This window comes from Cebus imitator, unplaced genomic scaffold (genome assembly GCF_001604975.1).
Source record: "Cebus imitator isolate Cc_AM_T3 unplaced genomic scaffold, Cebus_imitator-1.0 Scaffold287, whole genome shotgun sequence".
NCBI classification, from domain to species: Eukaryota; Metazoa; Chordata; class Mammalia; order Primates; family Cebidae; genus Cebus; species Cebus imitator.
Window position 1 is genome coordinate 833,566 of NW_016107602.1, and position 12,186 is coordinate 845,751.

At 40.0% G+C, this 12,186-nt stretch overlaps 2 protein-coding genes across 2 annotated transcripts in view; both read right to left on the reverse strand.

Annotated features, from left to right (window-relative positions):
• Nucleotides 1–464: 464 nt before the first annotated feature.
• On the reverse strand, nt 465–3,364 carry GPR160 (G protein-coupled receptor 160). Its single transcript, XM_017501974.2, has 2 exons — nt 3,330–3,364; nt 465–1,953 (listed from the first exon to the last, which is right to left on the reverse strand). Exon 2 carries the CDS (start codon nt 1,882–1,884, stop codon nt 868–870), a length of 1,017 nt encoding a protein of 338 aa, XP_017357463.1. The 5' UTR covers nt 1,885–1,953; nt 3,330–3,364; the 3' UTR covers nt 465–867.
• A 1,813-nt stretch (nt 3,365–5,177) lies between these two features.
• The window catches only part of LOC119467421, a 38,282-nt gene continuing 31,273 nt past the window's right edge, over nt 5,178–12,186 (reverse strand). The window contains exon 4 of the mRNA XM_037729043.1: nt 5,178–6,232. Within this exon, the coding sequence (XP_037584971.1) occupies nt 6,197–6,232 (36 nt within the window). The 3' untranslated portion in view covers nt 5,178–6,196. The remainder of the gene's footprint in view (nt 6,233–12,186) is intronic.

A 12,186-nucleotide genomic window follows, 5' to 3' on the forward strand; every position in this document is an offset into this window, starting at 1 on the left:
TAATTCCTAAAGTAACTTAAGATTATTCTGCCAGTCATACTGTTTTACGCCAATGAAGCAACTCTGCCCATCCACCAGGACAGGTCTGGCCATGTCTGAAGACATTTTTGATTGATTGTTTCTAGTGGGCGGAGGGCAGGGATGTTGCTAAACTGCCCCACAACAGAAAATTAACCAACCCCAAATGTCTGTCAGTAGTGCCGAGGAATGTCTGCTTTTACGTGTGATACATTGCCAATGCGATTATGATGTAACATGCAAGTATGTGATACATGAGTTATAATATGAAAATGAATCTGCTGAGTCATGGAAAGAGACCTAGCCACTACTCCCAATTCCGTAAGGTGAGCAACCAAAACTCTCTTCTTCCAGGAACACTTGCATTAAGAACAGAGATCTACTTTTTAAAATTAGGTAAATTTAAAATGAGCTAATCTTCCTCTTACATTGAACTTTATACCATATCATTTTAAGAACAGTTTTTATTTTCTTGCTGTCATTTGAACATTTAATAAAAACGTTTATTTAGGTTGATACCTTAAAGTGGTCAGTGAAATCTCAGATTTACATCCGGTAGTTTTTTTGGGGTAACACATCAGTATGGCCAAATGTTAACTCATTTCACTTTTCGTGTTAATAACAAATTAATATAGTGTCCCTTAATAAGTATAAAAACTTCTTGGAATTCTTTTGTTTTTAAAATGAAACACTATTTAATAAGTAGTATCATAGCCCCAAAAGACACATTCTGAAAAGGTATCAAAGTTAAGGGGCAAAGCTTTGGTTCAGTTTATTTTTTAATATGTCCTGAATTCTTTGTTTGTAAAATTATGACCTTATTATAGTTGTAACTTTTACTTCATAATATTAACAAGTCACTATTGATAGAGGTTTTTCAGTTTGCTCAATATTAGGAATTGTAAGTGGAATGAAGCAGCACTTCCAGTTGACAAATGGATCCAAAGGTAACTCAATGTCTCTTAAATTAAGTTTGTGACAATTAAACCAATACACTGTAGCAATGAGAAAACTATTGACAAAGTACAACCAGGGAATATTCATCTCAATATATGCAGGAATCTGTGCTTTAAATAAAAGAATGATTACCTGAAGTAGTACAAATGGTAACCAGGTACCGAGAAAACAGACAATGAGCTTGGATAAGAATATTTTTTTATATCCCACAGTATAACTGGAGTGGGATGAAAAAGGAAAATATAAGATAGTTTCATTCATATAGGAAGTCATCTTAACAGCCTGTACCAAAGTAGTAACTTCTTCCCAAGAGGTTATGAAAGCTACAAGTAAAATCATCACCATGAAAAATGATACCCAGTAACTCTGAATGCTGACATAAAAAGGACAGTGATGAGAATAAGCATTCTGTGGCTTCAGGCTTTGGTAGATGGCTGGATCTCCCAAAACATAAGCAAGGACTGAAATCCAAATTAAAATTACTGTACAGAAATAAAACAATTTTTGACACTTAAATGAAAACTTGGTTGTTTTGGAGAAATTCAGGCAATAATCTATACAAGCTATCAGGAAAACTGGATAATGCAAAAAGCCGTAAGTTAAGGAAATAATTTCAGTAAATAGGCAGATGTGGTATTTAGTAAATCTAATGCTTAAAAGTACGAAATCCCTGAAATACAATAAAATGGAAATGTTTACCAAAAGCAAAAGATCAACGAATGCTAGTGAAATGCAAAAATATTCCATAAAATTTTGACAGGTGTTTTTTCTTCTCATTACTAGTGTGAGAATATTTAGTAATATTTTCCCAAGTATGATCAAGAATAGCAGACAGTTAACATCTAGGGGCTGGTTTGTTTGATGTAACTGGTACTGAAAAGAGCAGTTCTCTGAAAAGAGAGCAGTCATATTTTCAGTTAAATTTCAAGAAGACCTGCTGAAATGCACATAAAACACTGCTTCTTTTATTTTCCATACCTGCAAAAAAAAAAAAAAAAAAAAAGTGAAAAGAAAACCTTAAATGTAATCTATTTTGAAACGTTACAAAGCAGGCACCACTATTATAAAAATTCTAATTCAGTCATTTCCCCAAGTGGTTAAATATATGAATAGGAGTTATATGTCTCATAATACTTACAGAATACAGAACATAAGAAGAATCAATGTGTATACTTTGGTCATTTTTTTGAGACCCAGATGGTCTAGAACTCAGATTTTTAAACCAAAATGTTATATACAGGTATTGATCGACTTACGACCTATGCAACTTACGACCATTCGACTTTATGACCACAATCGCTAGCCACGACTGCTCCGTGTCTGGCAGCGCAAACGTTGCCCAGCTGGGCGTACAACAGTGCAGACCAGCTTCTGGCAGCACTACCATCTCCGCGTGCATATAGCCTACTCAACTTACGACCAAATCGTGTTACAACCAGTCTGTCGGAACCAATCGTGATCGTAAGTCGAGCACTAGCTGTATAAATTACTAACTTCTATATTTAAGTACAGGTTTTAACAACTTACAGGGAGAGAAATGGTTTTATCTACCACAGCCAAAACTCATGCTTAAAATAGAAGCTTGGTAGCAATATGCAGAACCACCACAGAGAGCTTTTAACCCCACCTCACTCTGACTCCAGACAACATGACCCCAGTTCCCTTTTTTGTCCATTTAGAGGCTATGCTTATGGGGCCCCTTAACACAATTTCAAAGCTTTTTAGTTGCAGAATCCTTCAAATTAATCTTTCCCTGAAGCTCTGAAAACAGGTAGTTTCAACTGAAAATAATGGGAACATAGGTAAAGGAAAGATAAGGGTTTATCTTCTGGATATGGTCTTTCAGGTATGGCATGTGGAGAGACAGGAGGATACAGGGAAGGAATAGGGGCTGAGGACGAAGACATGAGAACATTAGGAAGCGGTAGGTAAAGGCAAAGGAACAGGAGGTGAGGCTTCAGTGATAAATGCATTTGAAAGCTGGAAAACGAGATTATGATGAAGGAAGTCAGAGAAGCAGAAATCAGGAAAGGAAGGAGATTCAAGAAACATGCTTAAAAAAAAACGGAGTTGACCCAAACTTATAATACTATTCAATCACAGTATTTATAAATAACAACAAACAACAACAAAAAAAACCTCAAAAATGACAAGACAACAAACCCAACCACAAATGTCAACAACTGGAGATGGGTTCAGAACAACACAGGTTGGCTGGGTGTGGTGGCTCTTGCCCGAAATCCCAACACTTTGGGAGGCCAAGGCAGGAGGATGGCTTGAGCCCAGGAGTTGGAGACCAGCCTGAGCAACATAGGGGGCTGCCTCTACCCGCTCCCACCCCCAAAAAAAATTACCTGGGCATGGTGATGCACACCTGTGGTTCCAGCCACTTGAGGGCTGAGGTGGGAGGACTGCTTGAGCCTGGTAGGTCAAGGCTGCAGGGAGCCGTGATTGCGCCACTGAACTGTAGCCTGCGTGACAGGGCAAGACCCTATCTTAAAAAAAGAAAGAAACAAAACACAGGTTGAGTATCCCTTATCAGAAATGCTTGGAACCAGAAGCATTTTGGATTTTGAATGCATCCCTAATCCAAAAATCCAAAATCACTTTCATTTGAGCATCATGGCAGTGCTCAAAAAGTTTTGGATTTTAGAACATTTCAGATCTTTGGATTAGGGACACTCACCCTGGATATGGTAATCTTTATGATATGCAGCCATTTAAAAATTGTTTCTCAGGACAGGAGGAAGACTTCATTTTCATAGTTTTCACTCTGCCTTCAACTTGTTAAATTTTAAGTCTTGTGTATTTGGTACATGTTTAAAAAAGTCATAAATTTCTACAGTACGTTAAGTGAAATGCAGGTTACAAAATTATGCAGCAATGTGTCATATAACAAATACATAGAAAAAGGCTAAAAGGTACATATGAAGTTATCAATACAGTAGTATTATACTGTTTCTCAAATTTTAAGGAAAAAAATGGAGTATTGAGTCTGAAAACTGAAAAAATTAAATTTGCCTAAAAACCAATCACTGATGATTAATTTTGTCTGAAGGTAAAGAAATCAGTGTGATAACAGTAAAAACATGGAATAAATCCAAATGCCCATCAGTGACAGACTGGATAAAGAAAATGTAGTACATATATACCACGGAATACTATGCAGCCATAAAAAAGGCAATCGTGTTTCACAGGAACATGGATGGAACTGGAGGCCATCATCCTTAGCAAACTAACGGCAGGAACAGAAAACCAAATACTGCATGTTTTCGCTTATAAGTGGGAGCTAAATGATGACAACTGATGGACACACAGAAGGGAACAACAGACACTGAGGTCTGCTTGAGGGTGGTAGGTGGGAGGAGGAAGAGGAGCAGAAAAGATCACTATTGAGTACTAGACTTAGTTCCTGGGTGACAAAATAATCTGTGCAAAAAATCACCATGATACGAGTTTACCTATATAACAAATACGCACATGTACCCCTGAGCCTAAAATAAAAATAAAAAATCTGTGAGAGAGGGCTATCAGTTTTGATGACAGATTGAACCATTACTAACCTATTAAGGTATACAAGTAATGAATCTACTTAAATAAATGTGTATATGTGTAAAGGCAATTATAAAATACAAAATCTATTTTCATGTAAAAGACTCAAGTGCTTCCCACGCTCAAGTTTTTTTCTCCTATATTCAAACATACTACCATTTAACTTGTTCCTATCCAAAAAAGTTCCATTCCAGATTGGATATACAAGGGCACAGAAATGTAGCTGCCAACATGACAGATGCCATTGGTCTTAGAGGTGGTGTTGCCTGAATAAAGAAGCCAAGATGAATAAGACCAAAAGAAGTCTCCCTTGTGCCAAAAACAAAAAAGGCTTAGTTTTAAACAACTAATATTGGTTTAAAATGAGGGTGAGGAAATTGTGTGGATTCATATTTATAAAGACCCATTTTTCTGAAATGTAACTTTAGGATAAAACAATACAATCATATGTGTCACATGACTTTAACCTTTATAACTCCTAAAGTAAGGAAAGTCAAGTCAGGCTGGGGGCCATGGCTCATACCTGTAATCCCAGCACTTTGGGAGGCGAAGGTGGGTAGATCACTTGAGCTCAGGAGTTCAAGACCAGCCTGGGCAACATGGTGAAACCCAGTCTCTACAAAAAAAATACAAAAATTAGTCGGGTGTGGTAGTGGGAGCCTGTAGTTCCAGCTACTTGGAAGGCAGAGGTGGGAGGATCACCTAAGCCCAGGAGGTTGAGGCTGTGGTGAGCCAAGATCCTGCCACTGAATTCCAGCCTGCGTGCCAGATCGAGACACCGTCGCAAGAAAAGCTAAGTAGGCAACATCCAAGGGATGATTTCCAAGTTTCCATTTCATCATTGACTCTCACAGATGGGGCACCTGGAAGATGAGAAAAGCAGGGAGGAGGACGCTTGCGTCTCCTAAGGGATAAGGAAGGTCCACAGAGGAGGAAGAGAATCAGCTACAGCCACCAAGGCATGAACCAAGAACCTCTTCAGAAGATGAAGAAAGAAAACATTGTCCAACATGGATTATGTAAGAGAATCATAAAACTAGAAGAAAAATAAGACCAGGGAAGATAGGCAACTTGAGGCAATAAAAAGTGACAGGAAGAAACTGGAAAACAAGACTTTGGCCAATTTACAATGGTTCCAGAATACCACGGTCATGGAAATGAATCAGAGCTTTCTTAGATGAAACCAGTTTTATATACTCTACCCTCATTGCCCCATAAACCACCATAAGTGTTAAAAATTCCAACATTTTGTTTTTTAAAACAACTCCCTGGACAACACAGAAATCTGTTGATAAGCTACCCGAATTTCCCTTTGAAAAGTGTTCACAGTAAATATAGGGACTCAGAGATTTCTAAGATCTGGTCCTTTTCCTGCATGATTCTTTAAACTACTTGTGAATCAACTCATATGCAACCTGAAAAGTGAATGTGAAAGTCCTTTTCAAAGTATCTTGCTTTATGATCTGGCCCAGAAAATGGAGGTATTAGCAGGGCCTCAGGGAAACCATGATTTCTTTTCACTGACCCAGTCTGTTTTTCCTCTTTGTAAACCAATTAATTCTTGGCAATTTGCATACTTACTCTGCGGTAGGTCTTCCTGGACTGATGATCTTTGTATTTAATTTCGGGTTTACTGCCTTCAATTATGTTATTTTTGGTTCCTTGCATTTCATTTTGCTATGCCAAAATGCCATGTGAGTAAGCTCTATGTGAAAGAAAACAAAACGAAACATCATTAAGAGCTATCTTAATAGCCAGAGTCCAGTTAAACTGGTTCCAGATCACTGCTTAGAAAAACTAACTTTTTGTGGGACTGAAGCCAGTAACTAACTGCTTACATTCTTCGTATCTTCCTTACAAAAGGAAGAAAGAGGATACTTGGATTGAAAACACACCAAAGATGGAGAGATGGATGCATATACTACATTTGTTTAAGAAAATCTTGCTTTATAGCTTTCACCCACAGGATAAAGCACCAGTCCTCCAAGTGTTTGGTTTCAGGATCCTTTGACCCTTGTGGCATGTTAACTAACGTAAATAACAATATTTCAATGAAAAGTTACCAAACAAAAAAATTAGTGAGCAGAGTGGCATTGTTTCACATTTCACAACTTGCTTTAGTATCTGGCTTAACAGCAGACAGCCAAATTCTCATCTATACGTCTGTCCTGAAGACCCTGGCCAACACAGATGAAAGGAGTACTCAGACACAGGTATGCGGTGTAAGAGCAGCTAGGGGGCTGCCCAGCACTAGTGGCCGAAGAGAGCAGCCTGGAACAGCTGGAGCTGCTTGGTTTTATTCTGTACAGACACAATGCTGAAAGCCTGGAGCAAACAAAATCTGGGTATAATTAACATTATTGTTCCCCCTTTCAGGGAGCAGTCACTGGCTCACTTGAATGATCAAAGGTTTGCAACAAAAGTAAACAAGCGTATTTAAGATAAATTCCCCTACACTTCCTTGTACCTACTCCTTGCCCTCTGTCTCAACTCAAGGTCAGAGAATAGCTGCCTTCAACTTACTCTCCCCGCAAAGCTATGCAAAGCCTTCCTTTCCAAGGGCCTGCTTCTTTTCCTGCACTTTCTCCCACCACTCTACACATCCACATTTAATCAGCTGAAATATCACATCATGTAGCTTCTGGAAAGTCCTCTGTACATTCATAAGAGTTGGAAAAAAAAAAAAAAAAAAAAAGTAAAAAACTTCAAGTGTTAGTTGTGTTGCACAGTCTCATTCAATCTGAGAAAAGTTGAAGAAAGCCATGTGCGTTAAACAGGATGGGAGATAAACACAGTTAACATGAACACTCTGGCTTACTGTTGTGTAGAAAGTGGAATTCATGCTGCAGTTGTATTTGGTGAACCTGATAAGTGGAGAAAGCCTGTGGTAGATAAGCCTTAGCAGGTGTTTTACATAATGTTTTTCTAATTAACAACAGTCATAAAAGGTACATATAATTTTTCCCCATGAGGAAACAGGCTTATGGTTAATAAGCACATTTCCCTAGGTAAAGTTCAACCTCAAGTCTGACTTCAAAGGTCATGTTCTCCAGTAAGCCACAGTTATGGCTTAACTCACAACCAGAAATGTAGAAGACCCAATGTATGTAAGTGAAAGTGCTTTCTGAAAAAGCAACATCTGACCAGGTGTGGTGGCTCATGCCTATAATTGCAGCACTTTGGGAGGCCACGGTAGGTGGATCACCTGAGGCCAGGAGTTCAAGAACAGCCTGGTCAACATGATGAAAACCTGTCTCTCTTAAAAATACAAAAATTAGCTGGGCATTGTGGCAGATGCCTGTAATCCCAACTACTCAGCAGGCTGAGGCAGGAGAATTGCTTGAAACCGGGATGGGGAGGTTGCAGTGAGCTGAGATTGCACCACTGCACTCCAGCCTGAGCAACAGAGTGAGACTCTGTCTCAAAAAATAAAATAACAAAAACATAAAAAAGCAACATCCAGATAACACTGACCTCATTGATTACTGATACCCATACAGTTGTGACTTGACTATCCACTTGGATAATGAAACTTTATCCCTCCAAAAGGTAAATATAAACCTTGAAGAGTTTGTATTTGATACAATCCGTATGATACATTACAAGATAGTGAAGCCTCTCAACCTGGGTGCTTAAGTGACTGTGGGAAGCAAAGCCCCTGGAGATTCACAATGGGTGTATAGCACGAGCAAGAAATAAACCTTTGTTGCATTAGGTCAACAGGATTTGGCCTATCCTGACTAATACCATTCCTTATTATTCTCTATATTCTTTGAATTTTTTTTTTTTTTTTTTTTTGTGACGGAGTCTTGCTCACAAGATGGTGAAGCCTTTCAACCTGGATCCTTAAGTGACCATGGGAAGCAAAGCCCCTGGAGATTCACAATGGGTATATAGCACGAGCAAGAAATAAACCTTTGTTGTATTAAGTCAACAGAATTTGGCCTATCCTGACTAATACCATTCCTTATTATTCTCTATATTCTTTTGAATTTTTTTTTGAGATGGAGTCTCGCTCTGTTGCCCAGGCTGGAGTGCTGTGATGCGATCTTGGCTCACTGCAGCCTTTGCCTCCCGGGTTGAAGTGATTCTCCTGCTTCAGCCTCCTGAGTAGCTGGGATTACAGGTGTGTGCCACCACACCCAGCTAATTTTTTTTGTATTTTTAGTAGAGATGGGGTTTCATCATGTTGGTCAGGCTGGTCTCGAACTCCTGACCTCGTGATCTGCCTGCCTTGGCCTCCCAGAGTGCTGAGCCACTGCACCCAGCCCCTTTGAAATTTTTTTTAACAGCATGTATTATTTATATATCAGGAAAAAAAAGCTACAGTAGAAAAAATACCTTTAAAAAGCCACGATACAAAAAGTCAAAATTCAATTTTGATTTGTAATATATTTGTAAAAGCCATTATATTTTGCATTTTGCATTCTGGAATGATACTACCGAAACTCCTTCCAAAAGATCCCTAAATATCTCTATCAAAGAAACTGGCCGGGGACAGTGGCTCATGCCTGTAATCCCAGGACTTTGGGAAGCTGAAGCCAATGGATCACTTGAGGTCAGGAGTTTGAGACCAGCCCTGCCAATATGGTGAAACCCCATCTCTACTAAAAATACAAAAAGTAGCCGGGAATGGTGGCTTGGGCTGCAAGCCCTGCTGCTCCAGAGACTGAGGCAGGAGAATCGCTTGAACCCTGGAGGCGGAGGTTGCAGTGAGCTGAGATTGTGCCATTGCACTGCAGCCTGGGTGACAGATTAAGACTCCATCTTAAAAAAAAAAAAAAAATCTAATAAAGAAACTGATTTTGTATTTAAAACCTACCCTCAAAGAAAATACAGGCTGGGATGTCTTCATTGATGGATTCTATCAAGCATTTAGGGAAAAAATACCAAACTAAAAGAGTACCTTCCAACTCATTTCACTAGGACTAGAATTTACCTTGATACCAAACCAGAGACATTTCAAGAAAACTAATATAGATCAGCATGCTTTGTGAACATGGAAGCAGAAATTAACAAATTATTAGTAAACTGAATCCATCAATACATCATGGCCAGTGGAAACTTACTTTAACATTACAAAGTCAATCAATATAATTCACCACATTAACAGAATAAAGGAGAAAAACTGTATCATCACCTGAAGAGATGCAGAAACAGCATTTAACAAAACCTAATATGATAAAACAAACAATAGAAGGACATGTCCCCAACTAGATAAGAAGTCTTTGTGAAAAAGCAAGATCTGATCTCACGGTGCCGAAAGTGGATATCTGTATGAGGGAAAATGAACGCTGACCTTGACTTTTATACCATACACAAAAATAAACATAAAATGGGTCATATGACTAAATGTAGAACTAAAACTAAAATTTCTAGAAGAAAACAGAAGAAATTGTTGCAATCCTGGGTAGATATATTAGCTTCCTAGGGCTACCATAACAAAGTATGACAGGCAATAATTTTTTTGTTGTTCTTTTTGTAAGAGACAGAATCTTGCTCGGTTGCCCAGGCTAGAGTGCTATGGTGTGATCAAAGCTTGAACTCCTAGGCTCTAGTAACGCTTCTGCCCCAGCCTCCCAAGTAGCTGGGACCACAGGCTCATGCCCCATGCTTGGCTAATTTTAAAAAAATTTTAATTTGTAGAGATGGGGGTCTCGTTTTGTTGTCTAGGTTGATCTCAGACGCTTGGCTTCAAGCATTCCTCCTGCCTTGGCCTCCTAAATTGCTGGGATTACAAGCATGAGCTACCTCACCCGGTCGACTGGTGGTAAATTTAAACTGAATGGCTTATGATATTATTTGGACGTTTGTCCCCTTCTAATCTCATGTTGAAATGTGATCTCCAGTGCTGAAGGTGGTGCCTAGTGGGAGGTGTGTGGGCCATGGATCCCTCATGAATGGCTTGGTGCCCTCCCTGAGGTAATGAGTAAGTCCTCTCATTTGTTCATGAGAGCGCTAGCTGGTCCAAAAGAGTCTAGGGCTCCCCTCTCTTCCTCTTGCTCCCTCCCTCACCATGTGATACACCTGGTCCCCCTTCTTTGCCTTCTGCCATGACTGGAAACTTCCTGAGGCCTCACCAGAAGCAGATGCTAGTGCCCTGCTTCCTGTACAGTCTGTAGAACCATGAGCCAAAGTAACTTTTCTCTTTTTTTTTTTTTTTTTTTTTTTTGAGACAGAGTCTCGCTCTTTTTTCCCAGGCTGGAATGCAGTGATGTGGTCTCAGCCCATTGCAACCTCTGCCTCCTGGGTTCAAGCGATTCTCCAACCTCAGCCTCCTAAGTAGCTGGGATTACAGGCGCCCACCACCATGCCTGGCTAATTTTTGTCCTTTTAGTAGAGATGGGGTTTTGCTATGTTGGCCAGGCTGGTCTCAAACTCCTGACCTCAGGTGATCCACCTGCCTCGGCCTCCCAAAGTGCTGGGATTACAGGTGTGAGCCACCATGGCTGGCTATCTCTTTTTTTTTTTTTTTTTTTTTTTTTTTTTAAATAAATTATCCAGCCTCAGGTATTCCTTTATAACGACACAAAACAGATTAACATAACTTAAAACAACAGAAATTTAATCTCTCACATTCTGGAGGCCATAAGAGTGTGAAATTAAGTTGTCAGTAGAGGCTGGGCGCAGTGGCTCATGCCTGGAATCCCAGCACTTTGGGAAACTAAGGCAGGTAGAACACTAAGGTCAGGAGTTTGAGACCAGCCCGGCCAACTTGGTACAAACCCCGTCTCTACTAAAAATACAAAAATTAGCTGGGCGTGGTGGCAGGCACCTATAGTCCCAGCTACTTGGGAGGCCGAGGAAGGAGAATCGCTTGAACCTGGGAGGTGCAGGTTGCAATGAGACATGATCACACCACTGCACTCCAGCATGGGTGACAGAGTGAGACTCTGGCTCAAAAAAAAAAAAAAAGGCTTGTATACAAATTATGTAAGAGCTTTCTTCACCAATGGCCCCAGTGGAACTATCCCAAATATCCACACACAGGAAAATGGATAAGCAAATTGTAGTATATCTAGACAATGGAATACTTCTTAGCCATAAAAATTAATATATGCTCCACACAAGGAATAGCCTCAAAAACATGCTGTGTTCGGCCATTCTTCTGTTGCTATAAGGAAATACCTGAGGCTAATTTTTTTTTTTTTGAGACGGTCTCTCGCCCTGTCACCAGGTGCCGGGCTAGAGTGCAGTGGTGTGATCTCGGCTCACTGCAACCTCTGCCTCCCAGGTTCAAGCAATTCTCCTGCCTCAGCCTGCCGAGTATCTGGGACTACAGGCACGTGCCATCAAGCCCAGCTAATTTTTGTATTTTTTAGTAGAGACAGGGTTTCACCATGTTGGCCAGGATAGTCCTGATCTCTTGACCTCATGATCCACCCGCCTCAGCCTCCCAAAGTATTGGGATTACAGGTATGAGCCACTGTGCCCAGCCAAGGCTAGGTAATTTATAAAGAAAATTTTTTTGTTTCTGAGACAGAATCTTGCTCTGTTGCCCAGGCTGGAGTGCAGTGGAGTGATCTCTGCAACCTCTGCCTTCTGGGTTCGTGGGATTCTCCTACCTCAGCCTCCTGAGTACCTGGGACTACAGGCATGCACCACCATGCATGGTGAATTTTTGTTTGTTTGCATTTTTTTCTTTTTTTTTTTTTTTTT

What these genes read in the sequence shown, in the direction of transcription:
- GPR160 (XM_017501974.2), bottom strand. Translation starts at nt 1,884, where the DNA reads ATGACTGCTCTCTTTTCAGAGAACTGCTCTTTTCAGTACCAGTTACAT.